At 60.4% G+C, this 16,038-nt stretch overlaps 1 protein-coding gene across 4 annotated transcripts; it reads right to left on the bottom strand.

Moving 5' to 3' along the window:
• Window positions 1–3,441: 3,441 nt before the first annotated feature.
• On the bottom strand, window positions 3,442–12,884 carry MYMK (myomaker, myoblast fusion factor). 4 transcript variants are annotated; one of them, XM_059925994.1, is made up of 6 exons: window positions 12,807–12,884; window positions 12,063–12,312; window positions 8,400–8,514; window positions 7,391–7,539; window positions 4,752–4,868; window positions 3,442–4,113 (listed from the first exon to the last, which is right to left on the bottom strand). In XM_059925994.1, exons 1-6 carry the CDS (start codon window positions 12,815–12,817, stop codon window positions 3,964–3,966), a joined length of 792 nt encoding a protein of 263 aa, XP_059781977.1. In that variant the 5' UTR covers window positions 12,818–12,884; the 3' UTR covers window positions 3,442–3,963. The 4 variants fall into 4 exon arrangements, with proteins under 4 accessions (XP_059781977.1, XP_059781979.1, XP_059781976.1 ...); XM_059925996.1 differs by having other exon boundaries at window positions 12,837–12,876; XM_059925993.1 differs by lacking the exon at window positions 12,807–12,884 and having other exon boundaries at window positions 12,063–12,550.
• Between the last annotated feature and the right edge of the window lie 3,154 nt (window positions 12,885–16,038).

The raw sequence follows: 16,038 nt of genomic DNA, 5'->3' as shown, positions 1-16,038 counted from the left end.
GCGGGGAGAGGTTGCCGCTCCCAGTCAAAGGTGGGGAATCCGGGTGCAGAGATGGGAAGAGCCAGGCCCCAGGGCACAGAGCCTCGGGGAGGTGGCCGGGACAGCAGCCAGGTCCCCAGGTGGCACGTGCCCTGGGTCACTGTTAACCAGCTAAGCAGCAAGCCGAGTTTTACACCCCAGGGGGCTTCCAGCTGACTCTGCAGAATCGGGCTTGCCCACATACCTGGCCCTCCTCCCTGCAGCTCCTCCCGCCAAGACCCTGCGGCGGAGACCAGGACGATTTCCTGCCACGGTGCCCAGCACCCAGCGTGCCTTGCTAACTACAATCGCAGCAGCTCGGAGAGCAGACCAGGATGAGGCAGATGGGGAGCTGTAAAGCCTTTTTTAAAGGGGCAATAAAAGTTTTGGGTTTCAGATGGTCTTACTGGGGAAGAGAATAACAGAGACAGGAAATTTCAGTAGCAGACATGACAAAGGCCACAGCACGCAGACTGCCCTCAGACGAAAACACCTCCGCTTATGCAAACAGAGGACGTCCTGGCGGGGGTCCAAGCGCTCCCCCCCCCCCCCCCCCCCCGCCATGCCAACCTCACCCCAGCTCCTAGGGGAGGCGGAGGGGTCGCTACAATAGACTGTTTTGTCTACTTGTTGTAAATGTTTATAATACTTCTCCACTGGGGCCGCTGGAGGTGTGGGCCCCCCTCCCCCTCGGGGCTCGGAGTGTGTGGGCGCCGGGAGGGGGCGTGTGCCTGGGCCTGGGGCTCATGTGTGCTCGGGCCAGGGCATCAGCTGCTTCTGCTTCTCTCCCTGCAGGGTCTGGAAGCCAGGCCCAGGCCCAGGGAGGCTATTGCGGGGCTCCAGCGCGCCCCCTGCCCCCCGCCGTCCCCCACCAACCACGCCGAGGCCACAGCCTCAACTGGGCGCTGCAGCCCCTCTGCCTGTGTCGCTTGGTTTAACCCGGGATGCCCAGACCCACATGTCCAGGGAGCTGCCCATCCTTTTGTGTTCTGTAGATGTGCTGCCCCATGGCGAGCCCCAGCAGCTAGCCACAGGGGCTAGATGCCCCATAAACTACCGGACGCTGGGTTACGTTTGAATTTCTGAGGAATAGTGAGTCATTTTTTAGTATGTCTCCTTAAGTACATCCCGAGGCAAAATAATTGTCTATTGTTTATCTGAAATTCAAATATAACCAGGCATCCTGTATTTCATCTACAACCCTACACATGTGGCTATTTACACTTCAGTTAATTAAACTCAACTGACATTTAAAGACTCAGCTCCGCCAGCCACATTTCAAGTGCTCACCAGCCTGTGTGTCAGACGACCACCGTACAGGACGGGTAAGCCTCTCCACTGTTAAAGCAAGCTCTGTTGCACAGCACTGCTCTGGGCTTCCAGTAACATCTAGGACTACGTTTTCAGGCGCTCAGCCTCAGAAATCTCAGGACTCAGGGACCCCTAGTCCTTCCCCCATTGGGGCTCGGTGGGAAGGGCAGTCCTGTCTGGAGCCCAAGATGGCCCAGGATGGCCTCAGAGGTGCTTCCCGGCACCAGGTGCCTGAGTCTCAGATTCCAGGGATATGAAGACCCCAGGGCTCGATGACACTGGGATTCGGAGGTGTTTGAGTCTGAAGACCATGACCCTTGGTCCTTGTTGGTCTTGCGGTGTCGGGGTGACCGTTCGGGGTGGCCGCCTCCCTTTCCGTCCCCTTTCCTGGGCACTCCCCTCCTGGCCCTTGGGTAGAGCCCCCAGGATGCCAAGTGGGCCTTTGAGCCAGAGGAAGATGCCTCTGGGATGACTGGCAAGACCCTGGGCATGGCCACCAACTCAGTGGTCAGTGCCCAAGGGATGAAGGCCAGCTGCCAACATCCCTGGCCTTCAGTGTCCTCATCTGCAAAGTGGGCTCAGGACCTGTACCTGGACCATCCAAGGGGTCTCTGTGGGGGCCAACCCTGCTCAGGAGGGGCGCAGTCGGGCCTGGAGCCCGAAAGGCAGACAGGGCTGAGGGCTGGAGTGCGCCTCCTAATTGTCCGTGACTTACAGACTTGGCCAGGCTCCCAGACAGCCGCATAAATCAGCGCGGCCTCAGTGAGCAGCCTGTCAGTGCAGCCCTGACGGCTTGGCGGGCCCCTGGCCTCTCCCTACTCGGGAGTATCTGCGGCCTCCAACTTTCCATGTGCTGCCGCAGAGCTGGAGGGGGGTGGTACTCGCTGGGGGGGATGGGAGGGGGCAAGAGGGAGGTGGTGGGTGGAGGGGGGGTTGGGGAGGGAGGTGGTGGGAGTAGACCAGCCACCTCGCAGATGCCGTTTCTGGAGTGATGCCCCCTGGCTCCCGCCATCCCACCGTGGCCCCAGAGTCTGCCCCTTGCCTCACCACCTGGTGCTGAGACAGGAGTCTCCTCTTGTGGGTACAGGAGACGGGACCAGAGGGGAAGTCCCTGGTACAGGGCCCCGGTGTCTTCATGTGTACGTGTGCGTGGCGTGTACATGTGCGTCTGTGTGCGCACGTGTGTGCTCACACCCCAACAAGAAGACCAGAAGCCAATCGAGGCAGCACCTGCACCCCCTTCGCCAGGCACAGAGCTGCTTGGTGCAGAGGCCCCTCCGCGCCCCGTGCCCTCCCGTGGGGACAGGTCTGGGTGATGGCCCTGAAGCTGTGAAGTCTCAGCTCCCGCCCTGCCCCCTCCCATGGCTTGGTGAGGACCCTGAGTGCTGGTGGGCTGTTCTGTCGTTAACAGGCTGTGGGGACAGAAAGGGGCTGAGCCGGGGCGAGGCTGCCGGTGTCCAGGGCCCTAAGACGTGGGACCGCTGGGCACTCAGGGAGGCCGACAGACGGCGCCCTGGTCGGGGGTCCGCCTTGTCCCCAGCCCTTGGTGCTGGAGCCAGCTCCCTCCCGGCCCCCGAGGTGTGGAGGAGGTGACTTTAGGACAAATCTGGGGCCGTCCCACGTGGTGGGTGCAGATGTGGGTAACTGCACCATCTGGCAACACAAAGAGGCCCCAGACAGGTGTAGGTAACTTCCTGCCTGACAGATGTGCCCGGATCATTCGGCAAGCAGGAGGCCAGTGTCTGTGAGGTGATGTCTGGGAGGCCCGCTCCCCCCGCTCCCCCCGCACCCCCGGGCCGGTGCAGACAGGCCCTGGATGGGAGCAGGCTGACCTCTGCCCTCGGCGGAAGGCGAGCCCTGCCCCGTGAGGCCAGCCCGGCGGGCCCGCTGGCCTCCGCTCAAGGTCCTGGCAACCAGGCCCACATTCCCACGCTGGGCTGGAGCTCAAAGGCCCTGAGGGTGCTCCCACCTCTTGCTTGGGTAGCTCCAGAGCAAAGTGGCTGGAGTGGTGTCAGACCGGGGACAGTGGGCTGGGGTCCAGCTCTGGGCCCCGAATATGCCATCATCCCTGACTTGTTTTGAGAATTAGATGAAATGACGAGTGTGAAGAGCTTGGGCATTCAGTACATGGAAACGGCTTGATTCAGGGACCCGGCTGGAGGGACGCCAAGGGGCAGGCAGGCCTGGGGCGGGGACAGAGTGGCCCCGCTGGCCCTGGCGCGCTGAGCCTGAGGGCAGAGGTCAGGAGTGGGAATACCTGTTTCCAAGGGAAAACAGATGGCGTGGGGAGCACACGGGACTGGGGTGGCGGCAGAGCCCCTTTGTGGCTGGGACTGGGCGAAGAGGGAAGCGGGTGGGGGACAGACGCTGGCTCCAGGGTTCTGCAGACATACCCACTCGTCAGGACCTTGGCCTAGGAGAAGGGAGAAAGTTCTTTTCTTTCCAGCATGGTGCTTAGTACCCAGTAGAAACCTAATAAGTGGATTCTCAAGAAGCAGTCAGTGGGGTGCTTCCCACAGCCCTGGAGACCTCTCAGGATCTGAGGAGGGACGTTTCTCCAGGTCGGGAAGGACGGAGGACTCTCGCCAGGCCTGGGATGGGGCAGGGCAGGGGCTTGGGGCCGGGGCTGCACAGTTAGATACAAGCACAGCAAAGGGTGGAGCAGTCCAGCTTGGCGGGGGGCCCCGCGCTTCCAGCCTTCTTGTTGACCTTGGGCAGCAGCAGGACGAAGGCCATGGCCAGGGCACAGTGGTAGAAGCTGTGGACGTAGGTGTAATCCCAGTCCTGCAGGGGAGGAGGAGGACCCGTCTGCGGCCTCACCGCCCGCCCTGAAGCCCATCTTCCCTCCAACAGCCCCTGCCCTGCCCTGGGTCCTCGGCCCTGTGCCTCGGCTGCGGGCCTGGCGTGACATGGCAGCTGCCAGGAACAGGGGCTCCTCCCCGACCCCCTGGCTTGTCCTCGGGAGTCTGGCCAAGTCCCCTCCTCCGAGAAGCCTCCCCTCACTGGCCAGCCCATGGTGGTCTTTCCCTCCACCAAACCCCTAGATCACTGAAGGTCTGTGCCAATTCACTGGGCCTTTGATGAGGCGGCTGGGGCTCTTCCCTCCCCCCTCCCCCAGCACATCCCTTCTCCCCGTCTCCCCTCTCCCTCCCTCCTCCAGGTGTGCCTCCTGCCCCAGGCCCCTTCCGGGCTGTGCACCTCATCAGGTGCAAGCCCTCTGTACTGCCCCCCCACACAACCCCGCGATGCCAGGGGTGCCAGGGAAGGACCAGACCATGATTGGAGGGAAGCACTGTAGTGGGACGCTGCTGGAGACCCCAGGAGGCGCGCGGCCCCGCTCAGCACCCAGCCAAGCAGGCCGGTGCTGACCTGCTGACCGGGGCCCTTGTGGGTGGGCTGCTTCCCAGTCCCCCGCCAGGTACCTCAAAGAAGAAGCGCAGCATGAGGGCCAGCGCCCCAAAGCAGAGGCCGGGGCCTATCTGCTGGGTGTACACGCTCTTGTCAGGATACAGGCGCCTCGTCTCCTTCATCTGCTGCAGCTGCGGGGAGAGGGGCCAGAGGAACGCTCTCAGTTTGCAGCCTTGGGCACTTGCACCCTGGGCATCCTCAGGTGGGAGATGGGGCTCCGGGAGAGGCCTGGACGCATCTGGCCCAACGGCTGCAGGACCCAAGGGAGACCCCGCCTGGGTGATCGGGCTGTGGATGCCCTGGGCATTTTGACCCCACAAGGACCCCCTGCCCCGTCGGCCTCTTGGGGTGAAAGAAGGCCACCCTTTCCAGCCAGAGGAGAACCCGAGGGGACCAGACACGTGGTTATCTACAGCCAAGGGGTACTGGCGGTGTGGGACCTGCCCGCCAGCGTGGCCATGGCGGGTAGGAGATGCGTGTGGCCAACCCTGCGAGACCTCCACTCACTTTCAGAGTCGACAGACTCATAGTAGCATTTCTTAGACACACCCGACCAGCATGTGAAACCTGCCATTCCTCAGACGCTGATGTCTAGAGTGAGGCTCAAGTAGGCGTTTAAATACGTGGGTTCACGTACACTAAAAAGATGAAGTAAATGCGGGTCCACATCCTGAAAACCCGAACCTCTGGGGCCAGGGCGTTTCAGCGCACAGGATGTTTTGGATTTCAGCAAGGTAAACGGTTGCACACATCGTGGACGGTGGATGCCCCCGGCGGGTAGGGCTGCTCCCCATAATTGCACCCCCCACCCCCACCAGCGGATCACACAGAGACCATGAGTAGCTTCATGCTGGGTGGGGGCAGGTTTTGTCACCAAATGAATTCTGAAACGATGCCCGATTTTTCAGTTTTCTGAAATTTTCCATTGCTGATGAGGAATCAGGACCTGCAATGTCGCGGGTGGTGTGTGGGTGCAGCTAAGGGAGCGTGACTCTGGGGGCAGCCGGCTGAGGCCCGGAAGCTCTCCTCCAGCCAATCCTGCCCCAGGTGGCGCCGGGTCCCGCTCCGCAGCCCCATCACCCATCTCTCTCCACTTCCTGTCGCTGAGAGTTGCTCAAGAAGGGACAAGCCTCCGGGAGAAAAATCAACCCTCATTCCAGGAAACAACTGCCCTTGAAAAGCCAAAATAAACTCCACATTTAATGGTCTAGAAAACACAATTTGAGCCCCAGATGCAGGGAGCCAGGAAGCCCTCTCGGTTCCCGTGGTGCTTCGTGGGGACACTGGCGAGTGACCGCTCTTCTGGCTAATTAGAATCCAGCCCAGATTCAGAGCCGGCCAAGGTCTGCAGGAGGAGCAGCCTTCCAGGGCACAACACGGAGCCTTTATCCCACTTCCTGCCAGGGAGGGAGCGAATTATCAGCTCGGAGAGCGCTCTGTGTTTACGCATTCCAGAATGTTAATTAACGTGGCCCTTCCTGGTCCAGACAAGTCAGACCCCAGCACACTTCCGCCCCTCTCCCCTCTCCGAGGGGCCTCCTGGGTCAGCGCGGGGCCAGCTTGGCTTCCCCAAGATGTGGTGAGAAAGAGGCTCCTTCCCTTCTGCTCGGAGTCAGGACCTGGCCTCACGCTTGTCCTGCCGTGACTTCTTGTTAAATTGCTGACCTATGAGCCTTGGTTTCTTCACCAACCAACTGGCAAGCTAAATCCTCCGCTCTCTGGGTGGAGAGAGGAGTGGGGCGAGTTTGGAAAGCTCACCCCCAGAACTTTATTTTCCCTCCCCAGTCTGCACCTGCACCAGCTGCCCAGCCCGACCTCTTTCCCCTGAGAACCGCCCTCCTGCTTCCCAGGGCTTTGTTCTGGTCCCCGCAAGGCTCAGTTCCTTCCCTGCCCTGGGGGCCCAGGAAGTACCCCTGGGTGCACCCTGCCCGAGCATCCCTCTTTCACTTGGGCTAGTCTGAGTGGGCTTCAGTCATTGCAGCCAGGAGGGCCTTGTTATGACAGAGGGTGCGGGGAGGCCTGGGGAACCATGTGTAGAAGGCCTCGTGGTGCCAGGCCCCTGGGTGCCCAGCGAAGGGCCATCAGTCTGGCCCAGGCTGCTTCCATGCTCACGAGCAGTTCCATCTTCCGGTCGACCTCACACCACAACCTCCCTCTTCATCTGAACCAAGCTCAAGCCTCAGCCCCTCCAGGAAGTCTTCCCAGATTAACCCAGGCCACTTCCAATTGATATTGCATCTCTAAACCAGCCATTCTCTTCAATAATAATAACAGCAGTAATAATAATGACAATAATAAATAGTTCAGCACATTAGGAGCCAGGTTCTGTGCCAGTCCTTAAGGTGCATTATCTCAATTAATCTGAGAAGCAACCCTATGAGGTAGGTACTGGATTGTAACACCCACTTTACAGATATGGAAACTGAGGCAGAGAGGTTAAGTGACTTGGGTCAGGTCCAGAGCTAGTGAGTACAGACGTAAAACAAACCGGGTTTGCACGGCTGGGGCACCCGATGGTCATTTTCTGTGTGTTAGCTGAGGCCCTGTGTCCAGCCTGCCGACCCACGTGGCAGGAGGTAGATGGAGACCCTGAGGGGGAGGAGTCACCGTCAGGGGAGGGTGCCCCTGACCGTCGGGCTCGCACAGTACGCACCCACTTGGCCGCGATGATGAGGACAGCTGTGCCGATGGGGCCCGAGTACACCCCGTAGCCCCAGCGGTCATGGTAGATCCGCACAGCGATGGTCAGGACGCCAAACATCACTAAAGTCGACCGCTTGGGCTCATCGAAGTCGGCCAGTGCTGCCAGGGAGAGAGCGGGGTGAGGTGAGGGGCCTCCCGTGCCCCTCCTGGCCGCTGCTCCCCCAGGGGCCCTCCCTTCGGGGTCCGGGTGTGGTGTCCCCTCAGCCAGGGAGACCCCGTGGCCCAGCCTGGGCCCCCCCAAGGTCTGAATTGCAGCTGGTTTTAAAGGACAAGCAGGCTGCTGCCTTCCCGTGGACGGAGCAGCCTGGGTTAGGCTGGCAGGAAGCTGCTCTAACACGGAGATCAACGTGCGGGTGTCCGGGAACGAATCTCCCCCATGGGACCCCTAGGACGAAGACGCAAAGACCGCAGCTAGGATACGAGAAAGATCTGGGTCCTGCACAGGCCTGCGCCCGTAGCAGCGAGTCCCCCCGTCTAATGGGGACCGTGTGTCCTGCCATCGCCACGAGTCCACAGTAAGTGAAAAACAGTCGCGGAACCATGTGGTTTTGAATGATCGCATCTTCATAAAAACCTGAGCTAAAAATTGTGTGTGAGTCTCAGGAACAGTGTTGGGGGCGTAAACTCTGAATGTGAGCAGCGGTTCTCCGGGGTGGGGAGGGTGGGGGCAGAGCGCTTCCTTTTTTCCTCTGTACGCCTCCGCTCAGTCTGTCAAAACAAGCCTCTACTAAATGTGCAATTTTAAAAGGTTATGGAAAATGGGAATCAAGGCACTTAAGTGCTGCGCCTACTTTTTCACAGACTGAGCCCCACTCTGAACCTCAGGGTAAGGAAGGGGGTTCTCAGAGATGAGAGGGGGCGGGGAGGCAGTCAGCGGGCTCGGCTGGCTGAGTGCATGGTGGGCGGCGGGGGACCCAGGTCCCGTGTGCAGGGCTGGCCTGCCGGGGGCTGCCACTCACCCATCAGTGACACCCACATGCTCAGGGCCGTCCCGTAGACGCTGAAGTACTCCAGGATGTCGTGGCGCAGGAAACAGAGAACCGACAGGCCGGGCCCATTGCAGGCGTGGTAGAGCTGCCGGGAAACCCACAGACGGTCGGTCAGCAGGGAGAGGAGAGCTCTGGAGCCCCAGGGCCAGGCCTGGGCCCCGAGCCATGGCCCCGTGAGCTGGGACCTCGGACAAGTCACTGAATGGCCCCATGGCTCTTTTCCCCATCTGAAACATGGGGGCGCAGCGGACTGCTCCCCCATAGGGTCTTGCGGACGAAGCCTGCCGAGGTGGGGACCCTCCCATGTGATCTACACATTCCCTCAACATCCAGGTCTGCTGAGGCCGGAGCCTTTTTCCTTGGGTACCGGTCTGCCCTGCACAGGCCAGTGGGGCCTTCTCTCCCACAATTTACCCCTCTGACCACCGGGCATCTGAAGCCCTGGGGGGCTTGCGAAGACTCAGGTGCTGAGCCTGCCCCGTGGGTTGCCCCCTCAGCAGGTCGGGGCTGGGGGTCAGAGATTTGCTTCTTTAAGAGGATCTCAGGCTGATCTCGGGATGCCGCCAGAAGGGAGCCCGCTTTGAGAACCACCCGCCTGCAGCCCTCAGTTTGTTTCTCTTAAGTGAGGGCAGATCGCAGAGACACTCCCGCCCCCCGCCCCCGGGCAGGTGCTGAACGCAGCGTCCTCTTTGCCCCCCGTCCTCCCCCACACTCCTACAGTTGTCTGCCAGATACCTAATTTAATAGCAATTTTAAAGCAAAATGTCCGTATTTTCAAAGCTGTCAACTTATTTCTGGACAACCGTCTCCTTTCGCTTACACATTTCATCATTTTAAGGAATATTTAATGACATGATGTAATTATTTTGACAAGCTCAAGGGCATAAACAAGCTTGGAGACCAGCACAGTCGACTCTTGGTCAGCCCAGCTCAGCTGGATGGAGAGGCGTGCAGGAGAGCAGCCCACAACTGGAAGTGCCAGGGATGCTACGGGTGGGGGAGGGGTGAGAGCCCTGGGTCATCTGGTGAGTCGAGCAAGTTGAGGTCGATTTTAGAGCGTCCGCTGGCTGCAACTTCACGTGAACTAAAGCTAAGGTGCACCTAGGAGGCATTAACAGACATGTAGTGTCCAGAACAGGGGAGGGGATGGTACTGCTCCTCTCTGTCTGGTCAGACCCCCCTAGAGAGCTGTGTTGAGCTTTGGATGCTGCACCCTTTGAAGTGCCACTGGCAAAGAACAGGTTGGAGGAAAGGAATCAGGCGGTGGATAGGACTGTTTAGCTCAGCAAAGAGAAGCTTCAGGTGGGGCGTGATCAAGGTGCTCACATCTCCAGGAGAGAGGAGGGAGAAGAACACTTGTTTCCCATGGCTCTGACAGGCAGAGCCAGGCCCTGTGAGTGACATAGATTCTCTTCTCCTGCCCTCCTGCTCCTTCCAGAACTACTTCTCCCCCACCCCCAGCTGAGCCCTGCTGTCTCTGTACCCATTGTCTCTCTTATGTAGCACAGATCACGATGTACGATTAAAGGCTTAATCACTGAGATTCTGGACGCTGTCTGTGCCCTGTCAACCGCCTCGTCCCAGCCTAGAGCCAGCTCACCATAGGCCAAGTGTTTGCCTGTGAACGCAGTGTCAGGGAGGCTTTGGAGCGGTTTGAAGGAGAGCTGGCCCAGGAGGGGCCTTTCCGCCCAGGCCCTCGGTTCACCCCTGCTGGAGAGGTGGGTGGGGCAGGTGAGACTCAGGGGGGAACCACCTGCCGAGGAGGAGGGTGAAGCAGCAGGGGGCCCTCGGCCTCTGTGCCTGCGAGGCCTCCCTCCCTCTTCCGACCGAGCGGGCCTGGCTCTGCGCGGCGCTGGTCGGGGGCGCGGGTGGCAGGTGGCTGGCCGTGAGCGCCGACAAGCGGCTGATTGCCCCTAGGGCTGGGGGGGAGGGCTCCTGTCAAACGGGGACGAGAGCCCCTGTTCCGTGGGGTGGGCCAGGGGACGCCACGTGACCCAACACGCAGCACGGGTCCAGCAGCTGTCACAGGACGGTCCCGGTGGGAACACAGAAGACTCCACGCAGGAGGCAGAAGTGGCGATGGTGCCTCTGGGGGCTCTGGGAGAAGGGGCCTGAGTGTGTCTTTAGGCCGGGGACACTTGTCACCGGACGCAGCTGTCCCTGCCACTCTGGCTGGGCGGGGCAGGGCTGGGTGGGCCTCTGAGGCCAGCCGCGGAGGCAGCTGTGGGGTCAGCTCAGCCCCGGTGGGGAGGGGTGGCCTGGCAGTGACTGTGGTTTCGGGGGCGGGGTCCAACATGGGCCTGGAGGACAAGACGCCGGCTCCTCTCCCCGGTCCTGGGCCCTTGTACCCACAGAGAAGCCCCCTGTCTGCCTGGCTCTGGTTTCTCATCTGCCGGGCAGACCTCCTGGCCCTCACCCAAGCTGGGGTCCCGCGAGGAGCAAATGAAATGGCTTTCGACAAGATTCCTTGAATGAGCTGGGAGGCCCTGCTGCCTGGGGAGGGGGGCTGCCCGGGGTGGGGGGGCCACACCGTCGTCTCTCGCACGGCTGGCACTGCCACACGGAGTCCGGGAACCCTCACCTCCCCCGAGCATGCTTCATCAGGGAGTTGGGTTTAAATCAAGGCTGGGTCTGAGGGAAGATGATGGAGGAAAAGAGAGTGGGGCCCCTCTGGGGGTCCAGCGGCGAGGGTGGGTGGAAGGAGCCTCAGAGGCTCACAGACAGGGAGGCAGGAAGGCACTAAGGTGTAGAGGGATGATGGATGGATGGGTGGATGGATGGATGGATGGTTGATCAGGCAGGTAGAGAGGTGATTGATTAGATACACGTATAGATGACTGATAGAGAGATAGTACATAGATAAGTAGGTAGACAGACAGACAGACAGAAGCTAGAGGGATGGATAGATAGGGCCAGAGAGACACATGAGGGGAACAAAGCTAGGGAGGGACACCAAGAAATTTAGAAAGAGAGTACATTCCGTGGGGATATGGCTCCAGAAATCAAGAGGGAACCAGACACAGAGCGAGCCAATATGAGAAACACAGAGGGAAAGAGACCCACAGGGAGATGGGGGAGGGGGACAGAGAGAGAGAGAGACAGACAGACAGCCAGACGTATAAATAGAAAGAGAAAGAAGGACTCAGAGAGAGACGTAGGCCCCAAGAAGGAGAGACAAGCCGACGTGAGCAGGCCCTCCTGAACTGAGGCCAGCTGCAGAATCCTGGAACCAGATTCCCCTGGCCCTACACGTTCCCCGAGCCCTGCTAGCCCCCTCCTGGGCCTGGAGTACCAGGGAGAGTCGGGGGGGGCAGAGGTGAAGAGGGGGAGCTGGAGCCAGGAGAAGCCTTGGGTGGTTGGCAAGAAAAGGGGGACCTTGGAGGGGCTTGTCCCTGGCCCACTGTGGGCTTGGTCTCACTCACACCAATCCCAGAGTGACTTCCTGCCACAGTTGGGGAAACTGAGGTCCAGGAAGGTGAAGGGGGGCCCCCAGCCCTCTCTCCTGGTCTCTGGGCTCTTTCTTTCACCTCCCCATCATCACCCAATACAGCAAAGTGGTGGAAAGACAGCCCCTGTCCTCCGTCTCTGGGAGGGGGCCCTGGGTGGGTCCTATCCCCAGGCCCCCGGACTTACCGCCACGAAGAACATGGTGAAGAGGTAGACCATGGCCTCCATGTGGAACTGCCTTTTGGCAGCAATGCTCACCGTGGGGAGGAACGCCAGGCTGCTGAGGGTGGGCAGGAGAAGTTTGGCCACGAGAGTCCCCATGGGCTGGCGGGGAGAGGTAGGTGCAGGCCTCCTGGGTCTCCAGGGCAGAGAAGAGAAAGGCAGAAGGCCCGCTGCTTCCACCAGGGGCTCCGGTGGCAGCTGTGGTTTAAATGCCCTGAAGAGAGGCAGGGGTGTGAGCACACATGTCGAGAAGCACATGGAGAGGGTTCAACAGCTGATGTACCATGTGATCAGCACTTGTTTCTGATTTTTTTTTTTTTTTTTGGATAGGTCAGAGTTGTTGATTCAAGGAGACCGTACTTCTTTTCTCTGAGGCAGCACCTTCAGAGAAGAATCCGCATGAGCACAACCGCCAATGTCCAGCCACTTTCCATCCTGGCCCCGGCCCCTCCCCGAGGTGCTCAGGGGTCCAGAATAAGAAAAGCGCAGACTCTGAGGCTTGAGTCACGCGTCCACAGGGGGCAAGAGGTTAGACGACAACCCAAGGTTCAGCCCATTCTAATCACTAAAAGGACCCTGTAGCTAAGTTTCACAATTTACCAGCCCACAGGCATGTCTGACTCCCCTGCTCTTGCCCCAGACAGGCTTCCTTGGTAACTAAACAACTGAAACTAACATTCTTTTCTATTTGGTTACATAGTTTCAAACCTGAAGCACATAGAACTGGACGATCTCTACCAGTGTTCCCAGCGCAAGGCTGATGCTAGCCGTCTTAGCATTCCTCGGCCTTCCGGAAATAACCTTCCTTTGTTGAAGAGGCCTGCGGGAACTGCCCAGCAGGGTCCCCCCTACACCGCCCCCGTTATCCTCTGGCCAAGGAACATGGGAGTGTGTGAGCTACCCAGGCCAACTGTCTCTCCCTGGAGGGACTGCTTGATTAATTGCTTGACTGATTAATTCTTTTGTTTATTTGTTGCCAGCAAAAGAACAGCTTTTATTCCCTTTTATTTTTCATCATGATATAATGGTGTCGCCTACAACAAAACGCACAGATCTATAACGTACAGTTTGATGAGTTTTGACAAGTGCTGTGTGACCACCCCCGCAACCCCGTCACTCCAGGACACCCCTCGAGTCCCCGGCCGAGGCAGCCACTGTTCTGGTTTCTGCCACGCACTTGACTTTGCCTCTATAAATGGACTCGTGCGGTGTGCACTCTTTCGGGCTGGCTTCTTTCACTGCCCCGGAATGTCCCTGAGATTCACCCACGTTGTGTCCAGTGGCTTGTTCCTGTGGTCGCTGGGTGGCTACGCCGGATTTTGTTCTCCTGGGAATTGGAATCTGGAGTATGGGAACAGCGGGGGCGAGGCCAGGAGGTGCCCATGCATGTCAGTGCCTCAGGGAGAGGCTGCCGGCTTGTCCCACGCCCCCTGGGCCCACTTGACCCACCTTTCCTTCCATCTGGGAGCTCCCTCACACCTTTCCAGAACTCTCTTTTTTTTAATCATACGTTGGCTGGGGGCCATTTCTGCCGTTTGCCGTGAAAAGTCCTATTCAGTACACGTAGTCACGTCATTCTTCTGCTTAAGCGCCTTCCAAGGCACCTGCAGCCCTCAGCGTGAAGTCCAAGTTCTCCGGGGGATCGTGGGGCCACCTCCGCCCAGCCCTGTCCCCCACAGCACACCCCCGCCTCCCCTGCGCACACACGTCCCCCTCCTCTGACGTCTGCGGGGACACACACGTCCCCCTCCTCTGACGTCTGCGGGGACACACACGTCCCCCTCCTCTGACGTCTGCGGGGACACACACGTCCCCGTCCTCTGACGTCTGCGGGGACACACACGTCCCCCTCCTCTGACGTCTGTGGAGACACACACGTCCCCTCCCTCTGACGTCTGTGGGGACGGGTCCCCACCCGGCTCAGGCAAGCTGGGGTGCTCTGCACTGGCCCCCAGCACGCCACTCGCTCCTGTCCGGGCCTCCCGCCCTCTGTGCGGTGCGGTTGGTGCGGGGCTGCTCGGGGTGTGTGCCCATTGCTCCAATGGCCAGCTCACCGCCCAAGCCCGGGGCCAAGCCTGGCACGTGGTGGGTGGTCAGCAGACACTGGCTGAATGAATGACTCTGTGAAAAGAATGAATGAAAGTCCAGGGAGGCGAGGCTGCAGGGCATTTCAGTCTGGCACTTAGGAGCCCCGTTCCCTCTCCAAATGGGAAAACCAGATCGTGCCGTGTGTGCAGCTCTGGGTAAGAGGCAGGCGACCCCCTGCAAGCTGGTCACGGGAGCCCTGATCATCCCGGCCCACCTCTCCACGCCCCGCTTCTGCCCAGACCCAGCCCCCAGCCCCCAGCCCTGGCTTCCAGGAGGAGTAGAAATCGTGTGGTACGGAGATGGATTAGAGGTCAGGTGCTAGGAGAGAACTCTCCGGGGCGGTAGACCCCACTCAGAAGCAGGAAAACATTCCACAGTTGGTTTTGTGCATGACTCTGTGTGTGTGTGTGTGTGTGTGTGTTTTGCAGCTGTAAACTCCAGGGCCGGGGCTGCAAGCTTGGGGAAGGGAAAAAGAGAAGGGGGAGGTGATGGAGGAAGCAGGAGGGGAGCCGCACATGTGTTGTAATGATTAAGGACCAAGGGGGCCGAAAGGGGCTGCCCCAAAGCAGGGAGACAGGTGGCCAGGCTGGGGGCGGGGGTGGCCCGAGGACCCCCCTGCAGAAAGGCTGGGACTCGAGCGGCCCTTTGGCGGCGGGGGTGGGGCATGGAGCGTAGAATGGGGGTCAGGGTGCAGCCTGCGTGTGGCTCCCGTCGGAGACCTGGCCGCTTGGAGACAGGCCAGCTGGCTCGGGGGAAGGCGTCCAGCTCTGAACAGGACTGAAAGGACCCTCGGTTCTCACTGGGGCCAGGGAAGCGATTGGCCTGGGGAGCTGGGTGGGGCAGAGTAGAAGAAGCAGGCCGGTTGCTTTGGGGGTGTTGTGCCCCCAGGCACAGGGTAGGGGGAGCCGGATTGGGCTGGGCTGGGAGCCAGCGGAGACGTGCTCTGGCCTCCCCGTCTTCCGGGCTCCGGTGGTCCCGCCAGCTGACCGGCCGGCGTCCGATACCCCACTCCACCCCACCCTCACCTGCTGGTGCTTGGGCAAAAGCGGACGCCACAGGCGGCGTGCCCTCCTTCTGCCAGGATGCCCTTGCCGGGCTTGCCTCCATGTTCATATTGTAGCCCTGGGCCTCTCCTGACCCCTGGTGCGGGGGGCTCTCCATTCGAAGCCCCACTGCACTGTGTGTGTCTTGAAAACCATTTACACACACAGACATTCATTCAGGGCCGGCATGTGCCAAGCTCTCTTCCTACTTTGTCCCTTTGGGCCGTGTCAGCAGCTGGAGGCGGTGGGGGGGAGTGGGGGTGGACGTCTCTCTCTGCCCATTTTACAGAGGAGGAGACTGAGGCCGGGAGAGGAGGGGAGACTGGCCCCTGGCGCGTGCTCCTAGCCGAGGCCCCCAGGCGCATCCCTCCTCTCCCCAGCAGGTGGCGCTGGTCCCAATGGGACCTGGCAGGGCCTGTCCCGGGCAGGGTGGGGGCCGCTGGCGGGGCAGCCACAGCCTGGGGAGCAGGGAGTGGGAGCCGATCCGCCCACCCTCCCCTCCCCCGGGCCCCTCGGCGTGGAGCAGGCCGGTTTTATAGAGGTGCTGAAATGCCCGGAATGCCACACGGCTCCCACCTCCCGGACAGCTGTCTGTCTGCTCAGCCGGCCCAGCAGAGCAGGGCCGGCTGCTGCGTTTGCATCCTCCACGTTTTGAACACCCGACCCGCAGCTCCAGAGCACAGCACAGCAGCCCTTGGCCCTCTGTGTAGGGACCCACTGAGGCCCTCCTGCCCCTGGTGGGAGGGGGTCTGGGTACTGATGCTCCTGGTTCCTCCCTTGGGGTCCCCAGGCTGGAGTACCATCCGGGG

This window comes from Balaenoptera ricei, chromosome 6, assembly GCF_028023285.1.
Source record: "Balaenoptera ricei isolate mBalRic1 chromosome 6, mBalRic1.hap2, whole genome shotgun sequence".
NCBI classification, from domain to species: Eukaryota; Metazoa; Chordata; class Mammalia; order Artiodactyla; family Balaenopteridae; genus Balaenoptera; species Balaenoptera ricei.
This window is presented reverse-complemented; position numbering and strand designations above follow the sequence as displayed.

Bases quoted from the DNA above. Each gene is read 5' to 3' on its own strand.
- MYMK (XM_059925993.1), bottom strand. From the start codon at position 12,356: ATGTGCTTCTCGACATGTGTGCTCACACCCCTGCCTCTCTTCAGGGCA. The intron at 8,515-12,062 runs GTAAGTCCGGGG...GTTTCCCGGCAG, and splicing joins TCACCATGTTCTTCGTGGCG to CTCTACCACGCCTGCAATGG. The intron at 4,869-7,390 runs GTGCGTACTGTG...CTCTCCCCGCAG, and splicing joins TCATCATCGCGGCCAAGTGG to CTGCAGCAGATGAAGGAGAC.